This window comes from Diabrotica undecimpunctata, chromosome 6 (assembly GCF_040954645.1).
Source record: "Diabrotica undecimpunctata isolate CICGRU chromosome 6, icDiaUnde3, whole genome shotgun sequence".
NCBI classification, from domain to species: Eukaryota; Metazoa; Arthropoda; class Insecta; order Coleoptera; family Chrysomelidae; genus Diabrotica; species Diabrotica undecimpunctata.
The window spans coordinates 22,353,738-22,379,777 of record NC_092808.1 but is presented as its reverse complement, the minus strand read 5'-3'; the positions used below and the strand labels follow the sequence as shown (position 1 = coordinate 22,379,777).

Genomic DNA, 26,040 nt, shown 5'->3' with positions numbered 1-26,040 from the left:
CTTCCAATAAACATTTAACCATTTTTTATTTAAACGGAAATTGTATACATTTGCAGACTCATTATAACGCAATCTCTTTTCTATTATCTTCTTAAAAACTTAATGAAAACTGAAAAAATATAATCATTTAACAGTATTACTGTTATTTTCTCGTAACAACAAGAAATGAGCATAATAAAGGCGATGGCCTAATAAAAACCGAGAGGACACTACCAGAAACAGTTATCTTCAGATTCCGCGAGCGATTTTGAATATGGAATTAGTGTAGGTCGAACTCTGAGAAATAGTGAACATGGTGAGGATCGTTGAGATTTTATCAATTATTGTAATTTTTATAAGTGCCACAGTCGAAGCCTATAGTAAGTTTATTTATTGATTAAATTTTTTTATTTATTTAAAATTCGCTGCATCAATTACACTGATTTTACAGGTTACAATAATTATTATAATAATTTTATTTGATGCAATAGTTTATAGTCTTATAAAAATTTTAAAATATCGTCACACTTACAGTCCCTTCTTTAAAGCTTCTTCACTTTATAAAAATATCTTTAATGAACTATGAAACATCACATCTTGTCCATTTTTATTTGGGTTCCTTCTTGATGAAATGTGCATTCGTTAGTCTGCTATGTCCCCCCATTGAAGTTTTGATGAAATGATAGAAAAGTTGGTGTGTTGTTTATTTAGTTTTTTGTGGATTAATCTTTTTTGAAATACGACTTAAAATATTTTACTAATATTTTTTATTGTAAGTCCAATATTTGAGTTATTTGCTATTTCTAAGGCATATGCATAAGCTAATTTGTTTATTTTTATATCTATATCATATGGAGCCTCCAAAATATAAACGTTTTGTTTTCTAACTGGTTAAATTTATTTTTTATTGATGTGGTAATCGGATTATAGATATAATATGAAGAAAATGACTGTAATTTATAAGAAATTTTTGTTATTCCCTAGTTCTTACAACTTTATATGTAGCATACATCATACATTTCTGCAGTTAGTATAGTGTACCTCAATAAAAACCAATCTATTAACTGTATACAGATCGGATAAGGGTAAGTTTGACTTGTTTTTGGTGAATTTTGAGAATGTCATAACGTTCTTGCGTAGTAAAGCAGACAAACTGATCATACTTGGTGATTTTAATATAAAGTTTAAAATTAAATCTGACTCTTCTTTTGATATTCAAAATCTATTAACATTTTTTGGTCTAAAAGTAACTATAAACGATTATACTAGAATCACATCCCAGTCCAGTAGTTGCATCGAACCGTATTTGAACCTTGTTTTTCTGACCATCCAGCTCAATATTTATTTATTGACTCTGAGCGTAAAGTTGTTGATGCTAATCAAATATTTCAACGGTTTATTACTTCTTCTGGTTTACAGAAGCTTAAACGTGCTCTAGCTAGTACAAAGATGGACTTTTTTTATGATTCAAAAAAGGTGATTCCTCAAAAACTGACAAATACAGACCCATAAGCATTAATTATTATTTAAATGGGAATAAGCCACAATTAAAGGTTAAAATACGTTTATTGACGTTTCAATTTCCACTTCGGAAATCGTTCTCAAAATACAAACATTAGTAAATTAAACAAATTTTGTTTTTTGTTACTTAGTGAAAAATTCTTCTAATAATTTATACATTTACTTTTAATTTATACCTTATACATTTTAAAGTAGACGACTTTAAAATGATATTGCCAATATTGTTGAGTTGCGTTCCTGGGACGACTTTACTTATAAGATAGTTCATTCGATTACATGAAATCAACTTTAACTTGAGAATATCCGTCAGAAAAGATCATAACATGTAATTCGTCTTTAAAAAGACAAATACATGCCATGATGACAGTAAAATTCTCCTGTTAGTGATTCCATAGTAAATCATGAGGGAAAAACCAGGAAAAAACCTCATAATACTATCCCGACATTGCATATTCTAATTATGCTAAATGAGACCAATTGTGTCGCGAATTCCTCGGCAGAATGTAGTAGGATCTGGTTACCCATATCTATTAAAAGAGGAAGTTATTAAAAGGAAAATACCAGTATTGGTAAGTCAGTAACATATAGAGAATACATCATTTATGTTTTTTAAATAACAAACATATAAAATCGGAATTTGGTGTTTATTGAAGGTAAACTAAATGCACGATCAAATACTTACAATGTCGGGATAGTATTATGAGGTTTTTTCCTGGTTTTTCCCTCATAATTTACTATGGAATCACTAAGAGGAGAATTTTACTGTCATCATGGCATGTATTTGTCTTTTTAAAGACGAATTACATGTTATGATCTTTTCTGACGGATATTCTCAAGTTAAAGTTGATTTCATGTAATCGAATGAACTATCTTATAAGTAAAGTCGTCCCAGGAACGCAACTCAACAATATTGGCAATATCATTTTAAAGTCGTCTACTTTAAAATGTATAAGGTATGTCTGAATTGTCAATATAGATGAGTCAGATAAAATTAAATTATTAGAAGAATTTTTCACTAAGTAACAAAAAACAAAATTTGCTTAATTTACTAATGTTTGTATTTTGAGAACGATTTCCGAAGTGGAAATTGAAACGTCAATAAACGTATTTTAACCTTTAATTGTGGCTTATTCCCATTTAAATAATAATTAATTTAAAATGCCACAAGAAAATAGCTTCAGAACAATATTAAGAAACCCATAAGCATTGTTTCTACTTTTGGGAAAGTGATTGAAAAGGTTGTCAAACAACAATTTTATTCCTATTATGAGTCAAATAATTACTTCAGCATCTCACAATATGGATTCAGAAGTACTCGTTCTACTACAAACTATTATTGTGGTATTTAATGTTGTGAGCGAGGTGATTAAAGGACTTGAACGCGGCAATCGCATAGCAATTTCTCTTTGCGACTTGTCGAAGGCTCTTAACTATACGACATTTTGCTTCACAAATTAAATAACTATGGAATCAGAGGTATCCCTCTTAAGCTTATGACTTCTTATCTATGTGGCATACACTAGGCGGTAGTGTCTAAAGGTCATCTCTCCAATATTCTATTCGTAAAACATGGAATCCCACAAGGTTCGGTGTTAGGGCCTCTTTTGCTTATTATTGATGTCAACGATTTGCCTAAATTAGTAAGTCAGTAACATATAGAGCATACATCATTTATGTTTTTTAAATAACAAACATATAAAATCAGAATTTGGTGTTTATTGAAGGTAAACTAAATGCACCACTAAATAATTACCATATCGGATAGTATAATAAGGTTTTTTTCCTGGTTTTTCCCTCATAATTTACTATGAAATCACTAAGAGGAGAATTTTACTGTCACCATGGCATATATTTGTATTTTTAAAGACGAATTACATGCTATGACCTTTTCTGATGAATATTCTTAAGTTAAAGTTGATTTCATGTAATCGAATGAACTATCTTATAAGTAAAGTCGTCCCAGAAGCGCAACTCAACAATATTGGCAATATCATTTTAAAGTCGTCTACTTTAAGAAAATGTATAATGTATGTCTGAATTGTCAATATAAATGAGTCAGATAAAATTAAATTATTAGAAGAATTTTTCACTAAATAACAGAAAAACAAAATTTGTTTAATTTACTAATGTTTGTATTTTGAGAACGATTTCCGAAGTGGAAATTGAAACGTCAATAAACGTATTTTAACCTTTAATTGTGGCTTATTCCCATTTAAATAGTAATTAATTCTTTACAATCATCATAATTAAAGATGTTATTTTTAATCTTACCTTAATGTCGACACTATCGCTTAGTATATAATAAAATTGATATGAAAATATTTTTAAAAACAAACCAATCGCATCTCCCAACTGGAGGAAAATTGGCCAACAAAGCCTTGGTCGTTCCCGGTTACCTTCAACTGTCTGTTGTTTACCAGTAACCCGTTACTGTCTATGATTTTCTTTATATATATATATATATATATATATATATATATATATATATATATATATATATATATATAATCTTCCAATAGTAAAATCATTCTCATAGCGAATTTCCAGCTACCATAGTTTATCTGGCCTTCAAGTTGGATACCATGGTTTTAGTTGCTGATATTTTTGTAAATAATTTATACTCTATTCTGCATTTTAATTATTTTCAGAGTCTATTTATATGTCTATTTTACAGCTGTGTATCAAAATGGATTAGACGTACCAGTTAGCATAGCAGGAAATATTCCAGTAGTTTCAAACCCTATAAATTTATTTCGGGACGGACTTAAAAGGAGATGTCCCGTGTGCGACCCTTCAGTTTACAGTTATTGCACAGATAAACTGCTCCATGATTCTTGTTGCTGTCATAATCCGAATAATCCCTATGGTAAGTTATTTATACAAACTTTATTTTACTTTATTCTTATGGTAAAGTGAAAGTGGGAAAAACATCTTGGTCGGTACTGTGTAGTCGAAAAGATAGTGTAGATTTACTGAATTTAGACAAACATATTTAATAAGTTCGGCAGATATTAACGAATTTAGAATAACGTAAAACTGGGGACCATAAATATAAATTCATAGATTGTAACGTGTTCTAGGGAAGAACTAGCATAAAGAAATTGCCCATGCTTTAAAAGAGTTTTTTAGTTAGTTTTTTATAACTAGCGGACTAGGTGTCTAAATGTCTAAATGAATTGTTTAAAACTGACAGTTGACCAGAATTATTAATTAATTAATGACCGGCCAGAATTAATGACCGAGCCTATCAGTAAATACCAGACATTACCTCAAATTTTACTTCCCCCCACACAATTGTTGATTATTCACCAACAGACACTCATATACTGTCATCAACTCCTCCTTGGATTAATAAAATACCAAAAATTAACGTTTCGCTTAATAATTTTCACAAAAATGAAACCAACAGCCAAATTCTGAAGCAATCTTTCCTAGAGCTGATTAACACAAACTCGTATGACGAGATTCTCTACATAGATGCATCTAAAATTGAGACAGGTGCCGAATTTTCTGTAACAACTACAAATAGCATCATTCAGAAGTTCTGCCTTCCACCATCCATCTCTATCCATACAGGAGAGCTGTACACCATCCTACAAGCATCACAATTCTTATGTAACCAAACTAAAGCCAAGAACACTGCAATATGTACATATTCGATGTCCTCCATTAACTCGATTAAAAATATGTATTTCGAATATCCATTAGTTCATGCCATACATGAAGAAACAAACTGTGTCTCACTTCTTCTGGAACAAATATAACATTCATCTGGATTCCTTCACACACGTTGGCATTTTAAGTAATAAGACTGCTGATACTGCTGCAAAAGAAGCAATTACAACCAAATCAGACATCAAATCTGTTTAACTAGCATTAGATCTAAACCCACTTTTCAGGTCCCAAATTAAAAAGTCCTGGCAAACCCAATGGACGAATTCAACCTCGAAATTACACAAAATACAACCTACCATCGAAACCTTTCAGCTACCGAACTTAAGTAAAAGAGACAAATTAATCGTTCGCAGCCCTTATATAGTGTGTCAAGTACGAGCAAGAACAAAAAAAATTCTCTAAAAAATAGTCTTACAAAATTTAGTGTTTTCTTATCTTTTACTTTCACTTTTAAATATTCTCTTTATTGTACCTAATGTAAAGTAAAATGTATAGTATACTTTTTCCATTGTCAATTTGCCAAGCGTCGGCTTTTGAGGTTCTTTGATGTCGATGCCGACCATTGGCGTGGAAATTAAGAAAAGGGATCAGTTATCAAACGCATATTTCAAGAAAAATCATATAATTTTTATTAATTTTTACATAATTATATTCAGGAAAATTTCTCAATTTTTGGGCAGAAATTGTTTAAACAATTTTTTAAACAAATTCAAAATATCACCTTTTGTGCTCCAAAAAATATTTTTTAGGTTTTTGGGTGACTCTAAATAAGATCTATGTCATTTTTCTCAAAAGTTAATAGTTTTGGAGATATAAGCGATTTAAAATCCGAAAAATGCGATACCTAATATGCATTTTCGAGGCTTGAAAAATATGTAAATGAGTATTTTTGAGATTCAAGAGTATCTAAACTAAAGTATCAACATTGATTTTGGTGAGAAATCGGAGCAATATTTTCCGTAGCAGAAAAAGGTGATCTTTTGAATTTGAATTGTTTCCGGCAAAAATGTCCGGCACCCTTCAACCTTCGATTTGTTTAAACGGGGCATTTTTGAATAGGACTCTTCAATGGACAGAATCAGTTTTTTTTTCAAATGGGAGCGGGCTCACAACACCGAATAAATAACAAATTAATTCTTTCAAATTAAAGCTTGTTAATTTTAGTGATTTATAAGAATATTGGACTTATTATTTAGTTTTTACATAAACCATAATATTTTTTTACAATTATCTGTAAATAATGGCTCATTCTGTCAGAAAATTTTAAAACATTGTCTATCCAGCAATTAAGATAGTCAACTGAAATTTAATTTTTAAACACGGCCTACTGTTAATGCACAAACAGGGTGAATCTTCAATATTTTGCTTCGAGTTAGAGATATCTGAAAAAGTTATTTGGAAAAGATGTTCCAAATATTATTTTAACCCCACATAACAAAGTTTTATGTCAAAATTCGCACTTTTACTTTTTTCATTAATTGAAGAGCTTATTTCCAGTGTCTTAAATCCAAAATTTCGATTTTTTAAATTTTCTTTTTTTAAACTTTATAGATTTCTTCAAGTCTAGAATAAAGTTATATGTACCAAAACAACTTCTTATTTACCATTTAAAAGTGCATATGAAAATTGTAAAATTGTATAATTTGTATGAAAATCTGTAATTTCATGGATTTCATTATATGGATGTAAGACACTTTGGAAATAAGCTCTTCAATTGTAGTCAGGATTCTAAAACGGACAGTTGGCTGTCCCGAGATGCATCTTTAGACAGCCAATTGTAGATTTAGGATCGAGATTACAAATAATACTGAAAAACTAAAATTGCGAATTTTGTCATGAAATTTGGTATGTGCGTTTACAATAAGTGGAACAACTTTTCCAAATAAGTTTTTCCGATTTCTCTAACGCGAAGCAAAATATCGAAAATTTACCCTGTTTGTGGATTCGCAGTAAGCCGCGTTTAAAATTTAAATTTCAGATGACTATCTTAAAAAAATGTGCACTAACAACATGTATGACTGTGCAAAATGTCAAATCTGTATGTATTTTAGTAGCTGATATATAGAGTTGTCTTCATCTTAAATGCGACACACTGTATAATAATGAATACTACTGTTCAAGATGCATCGCGATAGCTGTAAAGAAATTAATTAGAAGGACTGAAAAGAATCGTCAGTGTGCCTGTAAAATTGTAAACTGTTCGCTGAATAACGTCTTTTGCAGCAGTGTCAATCCTACCCAATTTTTTATTTGGTCGCTTTCGTTTTAAGGAATGATCTGTAACTGTGCCTAATTTAATAATTGTATATATCGTCTTATACCCGATTTTTTTAATACATGAATTCTCGAAACAATTGCATTATCAGCCATCCCAATATTTTCTTTTTTCAAACACTCATACATATTTAAAACTATTCTTTGGGATTGTACGTGCAAATCTTTATTTTTTAATTCAGAGCTGTCATTAACATAATTGTCATTATTTATTGATAACACAGAAGTTGATGCATCTTAAAAAATGCCATCCTAGAAAAATATAATATTACTTATAACTTATATTACCTATACCTTATAAGCCTCCGCCTCTGCAATAGGAAATATTTTAGTGTATCGCATAGCCAGACAACAGGTGTTCATTAGAATTTATGGCTTTGCGCTTCGCGCTGTTGCCATAATGCATGAGTTTAAAATTAGTGAATATAACCTTAATACCATTATTAATATATCTGCAATTTTTCATGTTTCCAGGTAAGGTATAAAATCAATGAAATTTGGAAAAAAATAATACAATTCTTGAAACCGTTTTTGAGAACTTGGATTCTTAAAAGTTGTCTGATTTCTTAAAAGTCGATCATTATATCTATAAAAGTATTACCGCTAAATTCACCAACAGGGCAACGTCGAACGTTCAAATTCTCTCCAGACTACAATGTTGCCAATATTCGAAAATTACTTAGAATATAAGTAATATATACAAAGTTCACGGTTGCTTTAATTCATTAGTGAAGAGTCCATGTAAATATTAGTACCTAGTTAATTAATTTATATATATATTTTTGAGAATAAGTTCATATTATTTTTTAAGAGTGTCGTTCGTTGACTAGCAATTGAATAATAACGAATAGAGAATAGAGAATATTTTTTAAATATAACCTTAGGAATTTTAGGAAATATGTCTGACAACCTTGATTTGAAAGGCGGTCTCTTTGATACCAGAATAAGACATGTTTATGTTGGAAAATTATTAGTGGATGTACTATAACATAAACGACCCGGTGTCAATAACCTTGTAGTTGAGACACAATAAACTAAATAAAAAAAATCCTTTAGCTTATTTTAAGTGCTTAGACAGTGTGGAATCTAAACGAATAATACTGTTATGCTCTTCTTTTTTCTTCTTAGGCTTCGTTTGCGTTTAATTTATTTTCTTCAATTGCTGCTACCACTCGTGAATAAATATTAGTTTACAAAAACGTTACCCTCCGCATAGTAGCCATCAGCTACTATAAATTTATTACTTAACCTATTCAGAAAACCAAGAGATTTTCAAAAGACTCTTATATTTTGAAATATTTATTGAAAGATAATCAGTAAATTATTTTTAATTAACACTTATTTTTTAGATCAACTACCATACCAATGTAAATACGCCGACTGCAGTTTTCTTCACGCAAACACTTGTCAAGAGCATAAATTGATTACAGCTTGTTGTTGCACCAGTTTGTACTTGTACAAGAAATAAAACTTCTAATGTTTATAAAATAGTTTTTATTTATTTTTTATAGTTAATAAATATTTATATTGCTAAATTAGTTTTCATTACAACTTTTCGTACAGGACATTCCAGTTAAGGGTAAATAATAATAGGTTGATAATATTGTTCTAAAGATATTTTATTGTGACAATTTTACTATTTTTGCTGGAAATTAAAGACAATTTTAGTTTAAAATAAGTTTATTTTGACGTTTCCATAAGATGACTCGCATATGTTATTAAATGTGGAGGTCTTACGAATTAAATGCATAAAATAATATTTTAACAGTCCGGAAAGGCGAATAATCTGGGAAGAGTGATGTACTGGAGTTATTTGCCACTACACAAAAAGGGTGGTCAATTGGAATGTAGAAACTATAAGGGGAATAACCCTCCTTAATACAATATACAAAGTATTTTCGAGTACATACGGTTGGCATCTAAACATTCCGTATATGTATTTAGCACCTAGGACTTTGCTATTGGTCCTTTGCAACACGCGGCCATGTTTCAACCAATAGGCGGCGAGGTGCCAAACACGTATATCGAATTAATGTTACTTTGGTGCGAAATTCATATGCGGAATGTTAAATATTCGTCCACCAAAAAAGACGACTTTTTATTAAAATCTGTTAAAAGGACTGATTTTAAGATACTTGTAATGTATGATAAAAGAAAAATAAAACAATGCAATAGGAAATAAAATAAAATATATTTAAATTAAATTAAATTTATAAAAAAAATTTAAATGTTTAAATTTAATATTTGTTTGGTTTGCTGCGATGTTGGATGAAAGGTTGTGACGCATTTTTAAACTTTTTTGAAAAGGTTCATCTTTAGGTGGTCGTCCAAATGGTAAACTTGTTGACCCTCTAGTAACTCCTAACTTTTTCGACTGATTGAAGTTGGTTGCACTCTTATATTGGCCTTGTGTCCAAATCGTCTTGCCGAGGAACTTCCTACCGTGTTTAAAAAACTTTCCCAAGTCGTTTGGGATTTAATATGGGGTAATCTTTCGTGCTTTAATTATAACATTGATGAATCAGTTCCAAATGTAACATTTTCTACAAAATCTACTGTAATCTATAAAAAAAATTCTTGTTGTTGAGTTGTTTCATTTTTGTTTAAAAGAATATCTTCCCTGGTTATTTTCATCAATATTATCAATGGTGGTATTAATATAATGTTCAGTAATACTTTTACTGGATCATGCAAGCCCGCTATAAAATGAGAAAAGTTGAACTTTTTCGCCAAAAGCTAATTTAGCTACGTCGTATTGATCTTCAGGATTAGTAGCTGGAACTTTGCAAAAATATATATTAAAAGAGTGCAATCGCAGCTTGATGCTTGCAAAAAACACCAAATCTTCCAATTTCGCAGCTGCAATATATTCTGTGCAGCTAGGACACCTTGAAAGAATGGACACTGGAGACCCCCAAAGATAGATATTATATCAAGAGCCAGTAGGGACCAGGAAGAGAGGCAGGCCAAGATCTAGATTTAAAACTCAACTCGAAGATGACTTGAGGAATCTAGGGGTCAGAAATTGGAAAGCCAGGGCGAAAGATAGGGGGAATGGAGACTAATTCTTGAACAGGCCAAGACCCACACAGGGTTGTAGAGCCAAAGATGATGATGATGAACATTCTGTTGCTATATCGACTTCGTAAAGCACACTATTATTTTGCTCACTAGGAACTTTGTATAAATTTTTAGATAATTTAATTATATCTTCCTGTTGTAAATATTTAATTTTATTTAATTGCTTTTTAAAGAGTAATATTGGAGTTGCATTTCTACTATTTGCAAAACTTCGAAGCCATCTTCTATAATATTCTTCTAAGGCAGTACAGCTATTAAAGCTATAGCATTACAGGCTTTGTTTCTATGTAGAATCACGATACACTTTGTAGAATTGTGTCTTTAAAAAGACTTACTGTTGTTTCACTGAAATTGTTGGTTTGTGTCAAACACGTTTTAAGGCTTTTCTTTCCACGTACTTATCATCTGTAATAAATATTTTACGATAACCCATTCCACCGAAGGCATTTGGTATGAACCCTTTGAGCAGTTGGTATGCTGCAGCATAATCTTCAATTGTTTGACCTTTGATAATAATAACTGCACTGCTCCTATTTCTCAAGGGGTTAACATAAATAAAACCGAATGGCTTAATGCATCGCAAGAAGCTGTGGTATCTGTAAAAACGACATCTTTTGCAAATGAAAGATTGTGTGCTCGTTGCATAATAGGTGTTACAACAATGACGGCAAACGGGTTTTCATTATATTTTACTAAAACCTGGCTTAAATATAGGACTTGTTCTACTTCTATTCCTCTAATCTTAAATATAATTTAATATTATAATAGAAGTTTAACTCCACTTAATTTGTGGATTGCTCTGAAATATTCCGTACATTTATTTTGTAGTTTTGATTTCCACGTAGGAAACCGTTCTCAAAATTTAAATTAAACGTCAAAATAAACTCTATTTTCAACTGAAATTGTGGCTAGTTCTCATTAAAGGTAGTAAATAATATTAAAATGCCACAAGACTATAGCTTCCGAACAAAATCCTGTACAAGTTATAACCCAAATAGTTGGATATGGATGTTGTGGCAAAAAACTAGTATAGTAATCAAGCTCCGTCTACAAATTAATACACTTCAAGATAATAGCGGAAGAAGAGAGCAAAAACATTTGCTAAGTTTTGAGTTCTAAAGTAAAATGTTTGTAAATAATTATTTTTGATATTTTTACTTTTTGATTGTTTTTAGTGCTTCTCATCATTATTTTAAACGGCAACCATTTTCCAAAATGACGTCATTTTTAACATTATCTCAAAACGTAAACAAATGTCACAGAATCTTTCATCACATTCATCTCTTCAATTAAAAATTAAATATATTCGATCACAACCATTCGTTCTTTTTTAGTGATCTTTTTTGATACATGATTCTCATTCAAAATAAATTGCAATTTTTAACAACGCATGTTGCTAAACAAGACATTTAAACAAAACAAAACTACTAACAAAATTTAAACTATTTTTCTTAAGTGTGAGTCTCTCTTCATTGGACTGACAGCCCGTTCAGTCGGTACAGATTCGAATTTTTGTTCGAATCGATAAAAAGCATATCATCATATCGATATGAAGCGCGAAGCTTCATACTGTGTTCATGCTATGTTGTCTGTATTTTTAAGCTTTAAATAATATTTTTAAAATGAACAAGTAATTTTCGTGGTACTACTTCATTTTACTCACTTACTGGTATTTGGTACTCACTACAACAAGGGTATCAACGTCGACGGATCATACTTAAACCACTTGAGATTCGCAGATAACATAGTTTTAATAGCCGATAATATCCAGGAACTAAATGATATATTACAACAATTGAATGCAGTTTCAGGAGCGGTAGACTTAAAAATGAACTACAACAAAACAAAAATACTGGGCCGAGACCAGACAAATATAACAATACAAAATCATACCATACAAAATGTTGAACATTATGTATATCTAGGTCATGTCATCAAACTGGGAAAACCAAATCAAGATGCTGAAATTTAAAGAAGAACACAACTGGCATGGGGCGCTTTCGGCAAACTAGCATATATCTTGAAAAACACCTCCATTCCTGTAAACTTAAAGAAAAAGGATATACAGACGCACTGTACGTGAAATCGAATCTTAACTGTATTTTTCCTTTTAAAGAAAAATGTGTATAACACATGCATACTACCAGTTTGTATCTACGGTTTGGAGACAGTAGCCCTTACCAAAAAATCTGCTAAAAAATTAGAAACAGCGCAAAGAGCACTAAGAGACCAGATTAGAAACGCCGAGATAAGACGTAGAACGAAGATTAGAGATATTTTGGAAGAAATTTCAAAAATGAAATGGCGCTGGGCAGGTCACGTAGCCCGATATAATAACAACAGGTGGACACGGAGAATTCTAGAATGGAGACCAAGGACAACAACAAAAAGCATGGGAAAACCTCAAAAAGATGGATAGATGACATAAGAGCACTGGCAGGCAAAGAATGGATTAGATTGGCGCAAGATAGAGAAAGATGGAAGCAATTGAGAGAGACCTACATTCAAGAGTGGATGGAAAATGGTTGACAAAGAAGAGAGAAGAGACTTCATTTTACTATTCAGAAAAAGCCTATAAAAAGTCAGTATAGAAGCTTCGCTTAAAAAAATCGAATCGAAATGCCTCGAGTAGTATAAAAGTACGAGAAGGATAAAGTTTACGTCGAAATTTTATTTAGTTTAGAAAGTTTAATAAGCAATACACTTTCCCAGGTGTATCTAACACCTTATTTCGTTATTTTCGTCGTTTTAGATATTAATACATCCTAACAAATCTATTGACATTCATTATTCACCCTTGTCACAAACTAACTAGGGCTTTGAGTTATAGATATTTGGTTCGATAATAATTCGTTTTAAATTACCGTGTAATGCATGCCGTCTGAACGAGCTGTCTCGATTCGATTAAAATATCGTTTCGAATAAATTATCGTATCGTATATGTCGTTTGAAAGTGTTTCGTACGATACAAAATGCAACAAGCAACCTAACACTGGTTAACATCAATAATTCCGTTGATTTTATTGTATAAAAATGTTTGTTGGTCAGGTTTTACTATTAGAATTATGTAACAAAAATTCAACAAAAACGTTGTACAATAATATACAAAAAGAACTTTTATAATAAAAAAACATACATTAACAATGTATTATTTAAACGATATTTAAGACCCTGTTTTGATAGATATGTTATTTTTAATACTTTAAAAGGTATGGTGCATAGGTAGAAACATTTTAATATTAGATAGGTAGATATTATAAGTTCAAAAATGAAAAAATGATTGATTTCACGAAAAAATTTATAACAGATATCTGATATATGGATTCTTGAATATTAAAACTACAAAGAAAAGTGAAAAAACAAATTATTTTTGCAAAAAAGTCTTTAAGTAAGCCGTTAAAAAGTGTTGTTTTTTGCTAATAAAAGACTAGAATAACGTTGTAAGTTTTCATGATATATCTTCCTAATTAGATAGACTAAAAAACTGGTTAAAAAGCACACATTTAACAAAAAAAACAAAGAGCCTTCTAAGACCAATAAAGTCAAATTAGTAGGGGTAGTAGTGTGCCTATGTTGGACCCCTGCCTATGATGGACCCGCTGCTGTAATTTCAAATATGGCGCGGTTACATGCACATCGACGGTTGCCGCTTGCGCACGAAGTTTGTAGTTTAGTATTTGCAGTTTCAGACCCGTGGCGATTATAACAGTAAATTTATGAAATAAAATTAAAATTTGGCGTTGCTGATCTAATAAAAATTTTTAATAAGTATTATTTTACTGGTAACATACGTTAAGCTAAGTGTTGCTTTTGTTTTGTATAAAATGACTACACTTTCTTTATCAAATACTATACTTTGTTTTAGGTTAGAATGGTCAAAACAAAAGTAACAGAATTAAATTTACTGTCTTGTCTATTTGCCTATGATGGACCCCCTGATAGGAAAAAGGAAATAAGTTGCTACTCAACGATTAACATAATACATTTTACAGTAATGGATCCTCATAAAAGGCAATAGTGGAATGAGAGTAATACGCAGCAAGCTTTAAAAAGCATACTAGAAAAAACTATGGGGTTTAAGCTGGCAGCAAAAACATTTAACGTTCCAAAAACGACTTTGGAAAGGCGCTTTAATAAGCAACAAGGAAGTACCAAAGGTGATTTGGGAGGACGAAGACCAATATTTTCCACTGCTATTGAAAAGGAAATTGCTGACCATATTATCACCATGGAAGCGGGTTTTTTTGGCCTGACCAGTAAAGATTTACGAAAACTTGTATACGAAGTAGCTGAAAGAAACACTATTAGCCACAGTTTTAATAAGGAAACCAAGATGGCAGGCTGGAAAGGGTCAGAGGCTTTTTAAAGCGAAATCCTCGAATATCATTACTAACTCCAGAAAATACTTCGTTGGCAAGGGCTCAAGCTTTTAATAAACCAAATATATGTGCCTATTTTACAGCATTAGATGAGTTTCAATTTCCACCGGCAAACATGTATAACATGAACGAGTCCGATTTGACAAGTGTGCAAAAGAGTTCGCAGAAGATTTATGCTAGTAAAGGTCGCAAACAAGTTGGTGCTTTGTAGTGCAGAGCACGGTCTACATGTTACGGTCGTATGTGCAATGAATGAAACTGAAACATATGTTCCTCCTGCTTTGATTTTTCCTCGACAGAAAAAGAAAGACGAACTTATGATCGAAGCACCTACTGGAAGTGTAGCCTTCGCTCAAGAAAAAGGATGGATGACTTCCGTCATTTTCTGTCTCTGGCTACAACATTTTTTAAGGTATTCAAAGGCTTCTAAAACCATCCAAGTTTTGTTGTTACTCGATGGTCATGGTAGTCATAGAAGTTTTGAAGCTCTCCAGGTTGCAAAAGAAAACGGTATTATTATGTTTTGATTTCCTGCTCACTGCTCTCATCACGTTCAACCCTTGGACGTTACTACGGCCAAGAAATTCAATTATGGCTGAGACAGAATCCAGATAAAACAGTTACCCAATTTAAAGTAGCCAGTATCTTTAATAGAGCATATTTAAAAAGTGCTCTTCCATCAAATGCAATAAATGCATTTAAAAAGACAGGAATAGATCCGTTCAATCCAGATGTCTTCGAGGATTGGCAATTTTTGCCATCTATAACAACATATAGAGAAAATTATGAACAAAACCCACTACCAGGATGTTCTGACGAGAACTCACTACCGGAACACCGGAACCAAAATGTTTCTTCGATTGAAGGTTTATCAAAAATGTCCTCCTCCTTTAGCTGAAGTATCTGATGTAACTCAGAAAATGGGTAGAAAACGAGGTAAAACAGGATATTTAAATTCAACGCCAGAAATTGATGATATAAAACAAAAAATTGCAGAAACAGAAGCAAAAAAACGAAAACAAGACGCAAGAAAAGTGAAAAGGCAAGTTTGTGTTTCAGTTACAAACAGTTCTGAAGACGATTGTGAATCTTCTTTTGAAGAAGACGACTCGGACGATGCAGCTTACTATTTTTTTAAAACATAATATCTCTTTTGTTTAATTTATGTAAGTGTTTTTTAGAACAGGAGATATGGCGAATTTTTGAGCGTGCTCTAATTTGAAGTTCCAATCTCAAAATCTGGCGGGTTCTAAACTTCTTAATTTACCACTCACCTTCGGCAGAGTCCACGACGAAACCTTCACTTTAAAGAGCATTTTATGGTTCCAAGTTAAATAAATTTTTGTAAAAGTGTTATTTAAAATACAACACTTTTTTCAAAGCTTATTTAAGGACATTTTTTTCAAAAATAATTTACTTAAGTATGTAGACACATAATAGCCTTATTATCAAGATGTTATATTATACGTACCATACTGAAAAAGTTATTCAACATTTATTAAATAGTGCAATTTTTTTTTGCACTTATCTCGGCAAATTATTGATAGATTTGAACAGTAGTTTTAAAATACAAAACTTGCTTCTAATATAAACAAAAAATGCCAAGTAAAAAAGTGCATTTTCGGACTTTGGACTGTGTTTATAAATAAGATATGAACGATCTGACAGTACCTCAATACGTATTTTTCATTTACTATGTGCTCTCTATGACTTAAATGATCAGATACCTGTAATATTTTTTTCACCTGTTCCTTTTTCTAGACTGGGTATTATGTTTTCAGCTAGTAATACTTTGTAATATTTTCGAAATCAAAGAGATGTCACAGTAAACTATACATAATATTTGCAACCTGAATATTGAGCTCTTAAGACACCCAAGAAACTTTTTGATTCATTGGTAACACAAAAACTTTATTTATGTTTCAGTAAAATTTAAACTAAACATGTAGCGTTTTAAATTTTTTTTTAACTACGAAATATTTATATGTTAAAAATTTCTAAAGACGCCCCTGTCGGTGGAATATTTTCGTTTTTCTGTTTGCAAAGGAATTTTAAAACGATCGATATTTTATGGCGTTTTAAGTTCAACCTTCCTAGAAAAAATATTGCAAGGCAGGTATTCAATTTTTCTAAAACGTAATAAGCTGGGAACATTTCAAGGTTGTCGATGAGCGGTTTGTAGGCACAACTGGTTCCGGAGACGTAAGGGAAATTTATTTTGGTTGAATTGGTAAAATCTAACGCAAGAAGAGTCAAGCAAGAGATTTCAGAATAGAGAGATGTTTGGGCGATTTTGAATCAGGAGTTGATTCAATTTTCTTTGTGTGGATGTCTTAAGACCGGTTAAGATGATAATACTCTTTGCATAATGGCAGTTTAGAACAGAGTAATCATCATAAGATTTGTGCAGTACACCGGAACTGATGAAATTTGGAAAATGAGTATATAGGATGTCCCACCAGCTTTGTTGTCGTTTGCCTGCTTGATCCAACCCCATTTACGTCTTAGATCGTCGTTCCTGAAGTATGGAAATGGTTTCCTTTGTTCCCGTGGAGAATTTGTCCGGTTAGTTTCAATCCCAGAGATGTAGTAAGTTTCTTTTTTTAGTGAAATAAGTGAAAATAAGGTAACATTCAATATATTAATTTTTTCCAAATTGGACATACATTTTTTTGCTAAAAGTAATAATTGCTTTCATTAAAATTTAAAAGGATCTGTAATAATTAATAAATTTTAAATTTTATGGTTTAACTTAGCTGTCATTTTAATTGTTTTTTTTTTAAATTGAATGTTAACATATGACAGCTAGCTTTATTTTTTTCGATATTTATTTATTTTGTTTGTTTTAAAAAAAGGATAATCTCTGTGAGGTAATATTTGTAAGTTTTTGTAGTATCTAGTTTTTTTATTCTGTATTTTGCAACTATTCATATACTACATTTTTTGTGCCATTTGTATTTTTGATAACTGTTTGTGGTAAGACACAATAAATGTTAAATTTTGTTTCTTAACATTTGTTTCTTTTTTAACTAACCTTTTTTGAGTTTCCGTTTGAAACAGATATGTTTTTTTATGTTTAATAATTATTTCCCTAGTTACAACTAGTTGTTGTAATAGTTATAATTAGGCACCTCGAAGTGGCGCTCTTTATAAATTACTAGAGGTGTTTCCTGTTTCTTGTTGTTTTATTTTTTGTCCCAAGTGATTGATGACCTTTTATTTCATTGTGTAGTTATCCCAATCTGACACCCTTTTCGTTCACTTATCCACGACTCCAGCTCTCCAGCTAACCCCTGAGTGCCGTTCGCACATATGACGATTGTTTTGCTTGCCCTATCTTCGCCCCATAGTTTCTGTCCCCAATTTTCTACCCCTATGTTCTTACCCTGAGGTAGGCAAAATATATATCGTTACAAACACATCAAAAATGTCTAACGAACACGAATAGATTCCTCTTTTCCAACTAGGTATCACATTTTTGTAAATATATACATACCATTTAATTCGATAAACTTATTATTCGCAAATCAAGATAATCCATGAAAATTACCCAGTCAAATATAATGTGTTATTTAGGCAAATTAAATAGCCCATCGCACTACGCTAAAGCGAAATGCTCTAGTGAAAGTGTGTTCGGATCCTGGCCAGTTGGACAGAAAAATAAAAAGTAGCTAACTTAGTAGTTTAAAATTCTAAATAAATCTGAGACTTAAATACGTTTGTTTGACCGGTCTATGGTAAAGCAGTAAGGTAAGAAATTAGGGCTTGCAACTTGGTGATACTCTTTCATAGATCCCTAGCGGAAGCATGTGACACCTAATACGTGGTCCTTTACAACGAGCCAGCTGTAATAATCACAGACGTATACACCATGCGTTTTACCAATTTAAATTTTGTCAGCATAAAAAAATTATCCGAATCCTTAATTTTTTAGTCTTTATCAGTGGCGATTCATGAAGGCATCTTAAAAGTGTTATCTATATCGAAAATTGAATATGTTTGTGAAAAAATGAACATAATGTAGATAACGTTAATTATATAATTTGTTTAAATAATTAATTGTCAAATAACAAAGATACCGATTGTTATTAAAAACGATTTTTATTCTAGTCATAAATAGGCCTCTTCTATGTTTTAGAAATACAGTAAAACCTCCTTTAACCAAAACCTTTTTAACCGAAACGGCTGACAATTTCAATAATTTCGCCAATAAAAAGTAAATTTTTATCACAAAACGTAAACAACTAAATTAATTTCACTCACTGATGATGCCTATGTGTGTTGGGAAATCTAAAAAACTAAGAGTTCTAAAAGATATTTCCGAAAAAGAACTTCCAGTTTTTTGTAGAAGCCAAAAAAGCTCATGGATGTTGACTGACCACTTTATTTTCAGAATGGTTTGAAAATAAATTCATCCCAAGTGTAAAATCCTTTTTAAAATCAAAAAACCTTCCCATCAAAGCATTGTTGCTTATTGACAATGCGCCAACTCACCCTCAAAATCTACAAAATGGTGACAATTGTCAGATTTTTGCCACCGAATGTCACGAGCTTAATTCAGCCGTTAGACCAGGGAGTAATAGAGAAAAATAACAGATGAATGAATCCAAATGTATTCCCTCAATTCTCAAATCTTTATTGCTTTAACTATGAAACATGTTTATTGGTGTCCTGAGTCGTGGGCCAATGTCAAATCTTCAACTTTGAAAAAATGCTGAAACAAACTTTTTGATGGGATTTTGATTGACGATCCAGAAGAAGAAAATGGCAAAGAAACGACAGAAGAAATTAAACATTTAATAAAAAATTTGCCGGGATGTGACGAAATTAACCAAGAAGAGATACATACGTGAGTGGTTAGCAGCCAATGACTCAAGTGAATTCATCGACCAGGACATCATTGATATCGTTCATCATCCAAATAACCTGAGCGTATCAGACGACGAAGATGACGGACGAAGCCAACAGACAACAGGCAGAACGAGACCGCCGACGATATTTTCAATGCCTTAGACTTAAGAATTTTATACAGTAGGCCTAATTAGTTAGGGACACGACTAGGTCCTTAATTTTTGTTGTCATTGTATAAAGTTTTGTCCTTTTCAGATTGCTTCACGTTTCTTCGAACAATCAAATGAGTCAAACCATGACGTTCTGCAAATGAACGATGGAGATATAGCTGCAAAACATCGTTGTCAAATGAAAACGCAAAAGAAAATAGAAGTTTTCTTAAAAAAAGCTTGTTAAACTTGTTCATTTTCCTTACTTTTATTACTTTATTCTGTATTTACTTATTAGAAAACATTACGAAATCACCTCATAGTATTTTTAAATACCAATACTTTGACCAAGAATACTATGAAAAACAATGTTATTTTTAACCGAAATTCTTGTTATCCGAAACGGCCTCTCCCCAATTGTTTCGGTTAACGGAGGTTTTACTGTATTAATAAATAGTTGAATAAATAATCCAAAAATAAAAATTACTCTATTTACATTACTGTAATTTTAAATTATCGTATTTAACACAAATAAAAGATATCTATATTTAACACATTAAACTTTTTACTTACAGCTTAGTTTATAAATCATCGGAACCCTTGGAATTAATCGATTCTTCTGACTCGTTGGCATCCTAGTACTAATACACGTTCAATAACCTTTGCACTTACACATATTATTTTCTATTTTTAATTCATACGCAACAACTTTCTGCCATTTTTGAGTATATACTGGTTTGTAGTAGCAGCTGAACATCGCCAATTTTAAATGTGACGTTCTTCCACGCCAAATATCCCCTAATTTGAGCCTAATCCTTTTATTGGATTTAACTTGCAATGGTAAGGTGGTGTCAAAACAACAAACCACAAACTAAACAGCATATATGCTTCTTGATTATCGTCATTAGTTCTGCTTTGGCCATATCCTCTGTAAATGAAATATATTTTTCTATTACCCTGCTCTGCTTGACCTATTTTGGATCATTTTCATTGAAATGCGTTTTTTTAGGCGGCTGTGATAATATGTATTATCCAATACTATTACAGAGTAACTATTACCACCATGGAGAATGTGGTTACATCACTTTTCGAAGCATGTGGAGTTTATGTATTAATGATATCTACCATTTTCTTCGATATAAGAAGGCGTCAGTTTGCAGAAAACCAGTATCGCTGCCAATATAGATGATAAATAGACGCTGACCCTTACCTGACGGTGCTCGTAATCCTGTTGATAAACCGTTAACGAAGGCTTGTCAAGTATTTGTTAGGGAAGAACGAGGGAATTCTGCGCGGGCAAGAATACAAGTTTCATAAAAATGTAAATTAAACCGAGATTTAAGATAACCGAGGTACATATACATATATACAGGGGTCGGCGTAAGTCAGGCAATAAATTTGCATTAAGAGAAACTATGAATGCGTCAAAATGAATTTATTTAAAGAAATTACAAAAGAGATTCGAAAAAAAGGATTAATTACTATTTAAATGGGAATAAGCCACAATTAAAGGTTAAAATACGTTTATTGACGTTTCAATTTCCACTTCAGAAATCGTTCTCAAATCAATGTTTGTATTTTGAGAACGATTTCCGAAGTGGAAATTGAAACGTCAATAAAAGTATTTTAACCTTTAATTGTGGCTTATTCCCATTTAAATAGTAATTAATTTAAAATGCCACAAGAAAATAGCTTCAGAACAATAAAAAAAGGATTATTGTAAGTGTTTAAATTGATGCCAATCTTGATCACTGCATTTACTGAAATGGAGAGGCTGGTCCGGCAAGGCACGTCAAGCTGTCCGCGAATGTTCAAATTGTAAAGATTTTCAAATTCTTCTTCAATTACAGTTCGAGGATCGGGAAGGGTGCGTGGTACTCTTGCAAAAACGCGGTCCTTGAGAAGACCCCACAAGAAAATATCACGGGGTATCAGGTCACATGACCGTGCGGCCCACTCAACGATTCATCGTCTGCCTCTCCATCCTCCAAAATTAATATTAAGGTACTCCCGCACACGTGACAAGTTTTCATTCTGAAAACGCGTCTACTCGACGACCACGTGCTATCATGACACCGACACAACTGTCTGAACATGCTTGGTTTTAATCTTTTTCGACAGCGTTGCCAGACATATGAGCGTTTCCAGACTTACATCGATTTTTCGAGAGCTATGCCTGACTCCAAAGCAGCCTATTACAGTGTAAAAAGAACTGCATTATATAAAGCAATGATAGACTTTGGGATCCCACCTAAGTTAGTTAAGTTGACCCAACTAACAATGCAAAACGTAAGCTCATGCGTTAGAATTGAAGGAGAAAACTCTACGTTCTTTGACATTAATAATGGTCTAAGACAGGGGGACGCGCTGGCTTGTCTCCTTTTTAATATTGCCTTGGAAGAGGCAGACAATTAAATATTAAAATGAATGGAACTTTTTTTAATAGATCGACGCAAATTCTCGCATTCGCTGACGATATAGTTATAGTAGGTAGAAGTAGAAGACATAGTGCAGTGCTTTACAAGGCTTGCGGGCGCATCAAGTGAATTAGGACTTGTGGTAAACGAGGAAAAAACCAAATATATGTTGGTTTCTAAAAACCCCCGTAATATCCAACAGAGAATTCAAATTAACAAGCATACCTTTGAGCAAGTCAAAGAATTTACATATATTGGATCGCTAGTAAACGCAACAAACACGACAAGCGACGAAATAAAAAGACGCATAGCAATAGCAAACAGAACTGTTCACGGCCTCCAGAAACATTTAAAAAATAAAAATATAAAACGGGCAGTAAAGCTTAATATATACAGGACCTTAATAAGACCGGCTTTGATATATGGGGCTTAAACGTGGATCTTATCTTAAAATGATAAAAGACTTCTTGGTATTTTTAGGAAAAAAATTCTCAGTAAGATTTTTGGGACCGTAAATGAAAATGGGCTATGACGTCGAAGATACAACTTTGAACTATATCAGTTATACACCGATCCAGATATTGTGAAATTCGTTAAAGTGCAGAGACTTAGATAGGCTGGACACATTGCTAGTATGTCAGATCACGAATACACGAAGAGATTAACATTTTCAAAACCAGTGGGCACAAGAAGCAGAGGACGACCACGAATGAGATGGATTTATGATGTGGAAGAAGACCTACAGATTCTAAGTGTTAGAAGATGGAGGAAAGTTGTCAGGAATCGACAGGATTGGCGACTTCTTCGTGAGCAGGCCAAGATCCACAACGGAATGTCGAGCCACTTATGATGATGATGCCTGAGTTTTGCCGACCCCATATATATATATATATATATATATATATATATATATATATATATATATATATATATATATATATATAAAGCAATCATTTTTAAACCATGCCATTTCAAGGAATTACGCCATGCAGTGGGTAAATCCGCGAATCATTGGGGGTAACTCCACATAATAAATGCATAATTAAAAACATTACAAAGGTTTTTTTATTAAAACTTGTTAAAACAAAGAAATTAATTTTTACACTGGTCACAAATATAATCTTCAGATCCATCTCCATCGCGCCATGTGCCCATCCAGAACACAACGTGCATCGGTACCATAGTTCTACCAAATTCCCCGCATATACCACAAAAAATGTTTTTCGTAGAATTGACATCGGCTTCATCAAGTTCATCATCGTCTCAAATTTGTGTTTCATCCAATGACCCTTCCGTAGTTGAACTTTCATCAAATTTTACTTTTCGTACATGTGAATTTGCTTTTTTAATTTGTATGGTTTTTTGCGCTCCTTTACTTTTTATATCTTCATTTTTGAATTGAACATTTTTTTATATCTTTGCCCTGATGCCGCACTAATTAATATGTTTAGTTATCATTCTCTTCTGATTTTTTTTTTCAATTTAATATCTCATTCTAGGATTTGATTTCGTGGTTGTATGTAAGTTTGAAATATCTGGGAAATGACGTAATGACTGGGAACAACCATTATATAATGATTAAGAATGAATGTGAGATGGACCAGGATCCGCTGGAAACCCACTGACGTCTTGACCCTCTTTCTCGATTATATTTGGTTCAACATATTCCTCTGATAAAACTAGAGTAAATTATTTATCTGATTCATCATGGAATTTATCTGTATCGAACGGAAAACTGCCTGTAGCTTCAAAACCAAATATGGCTTTATCCATTGTCGCCACGTTTAAATAAGACAAGTTAAATATTTCAGCTAATTTATACTAAGTTATTTATTCAAACGGATGTGCTCTTATGTATACGTTAGCCTGTTTATTGTAAGATTTTTTGAGAGGGCATAAAATGCAAAATGCCAAATCTAAGGGCTGTAGCCTATGAGAGGTATTGGGCGATAAACACCAACACAATGCCATTGTTTTTGCACAAACTATGTGATACGAATGGTATATGGGTGGAATGATTGTCTGGAATCGAGAATATCAGTTCTTCTTTGGATGGTTTTGCATCGCGTTGAAAATTTTTTAGCCACTCCGTTAATAACGCTTCGTTTATCCAGTCATTATCTGAACATTTATAGAATGACCTGCTGGGTCATTTCTTTGGAGTTCTTCAGTCATTATTTTCCTTGGGAAAATGAACATTGGTGGTACATAGTACATTTTTCTCCCAAAATCTGTACTAGTTTTGTACAGTGGTAATGCCGGTTTCATCATGAATACGGTCTTGAATAAATTTATATTTATTCATCACAACATTATTAAAAAATAATCATTTCAAGTTGAATGCGGTAATTCTATTCAGACTTGTAGCTTCAGGCTGGTGTAACCTGATCTGTGGATTTCGCTTCATGAATAGTGCTAACCAATCTCTTCCTGTCATTTTTTTTTTCTGCATTAAAAACATGCATATTATTTTCCTCGGCGTAGTTTAACACAAATCTCCGAAGTTGATCTAGAGATAAACCAAAAATCATTTTGGATACCTAATTTTAAAATGTACTCCGTCAATTCTGCTTCCTGTTTTTCAGAAAATACAGGCTTTCGGCCCAACTTTCCTTTTTTTTAGATTTCCTATTTTAATTGTATCTCGTAATGTCGACTCTGGTATACCAAAACTTTGGCCAACTTCCCTTATTTTTTGTCTAGATTGCACAGCTTCTTCAATGGTAAGTTCTTGTCATCTGAAATTTAAAATACTACTCATAATACATTTCATATAGGGAAAAATCCGTGCTTCGAGAAATTACTCCACTCTGATTACGCGAAATCAAAACGTAATTGTGTCTCCCAAATTAAATAAATTGATGTTAGTTAAAGATACACAAATGGAAATTGTATGTAAATGATGTAAAAACTTTGTATATTTTAGAGAAAATACCGAACTATATTTAACCATAAAATTAGTAACTTACATCGAATAATTGGAGTCGCATGTTTATCTATGAAAGTACACCTTTGCAAGTTCAAAACATATTAAATTTGGTGCGCAGCGTCTCTATCCAAACGAAGACAGCGAGACGTGATGCTTAGTAGAGATTGGCTTGCACAGTTTATCATAATATGTAACAGTTTACAGTTACTTTATTGCGCGGATTTACCCACTGCGCGGAATTCTCCCGTTCTCCCCTGCTGTTTTATATTGCCAAACTTTGTCAACTGTATGTCCGGCGTTAACCAAGTCTCGTCAAAGTAATAAATCTTTCTTTTTGCCTTCTCTCCATTAAAGCTTTCTAATCTTACACTTCACTATCTCGTAACAAGAATTACACAACAATTACGTAACAAGATGTATATCAGGTTAGTTCACTTAAATCGAGCATTATATGTAAGAGTAAAAGATAAAACTGTCAAAGAAAAAACATCGTTATATTTTAAATGATATGTCTTACTACAAATAGTATAAAAAGTATAATTATTCATATCGTTTGTCTCATATTTTTCACAATGTTTTATTCAGAAAATCACTATACGTTTATAAAACAAAATTGGAAAATGTAAATGGTGACCTCAGCTTTTATGGTGTAAAAATAAATAGTTTGTACTAATTACTTTAATGAAAGTATAAAATTCAAAAGGTAAAGAATATATAAACAAAATTATTTATAGGTATATCACTTAATTTGCCATTTTTTCACGGGTATTTCAACATTTTAGGTG

General features: G+C 32.1%; 1 protein-coding gene across 1 annotated transcript; it reads left to right on the top strand.

Moving 5' to 3' along the window:
• The first annotated feature begins 219 nt into the window (after positions 1-219).
• LOC140442590 (uncharacterized) lies at positions 220-8,996 on the top strand. The gene is made up of 3 exons (XM_072533602.1): positions 220-359; positions 4,175-4,366; positions 8,799-8,996. Exons 1-3 carry the CDS (start codon positions 293-295, stop codon positions 8,915-8,917), a joined length of 378 nt encoding a protein of 125 aa, XP_072389703.1. The 5' UTR covers positions 220-292; the 3' UTR covers positions 8,918-8,996.
• The last annotated feature ends 17,044 nt before the right edge of the window (positions 8,997-26,040 follow it).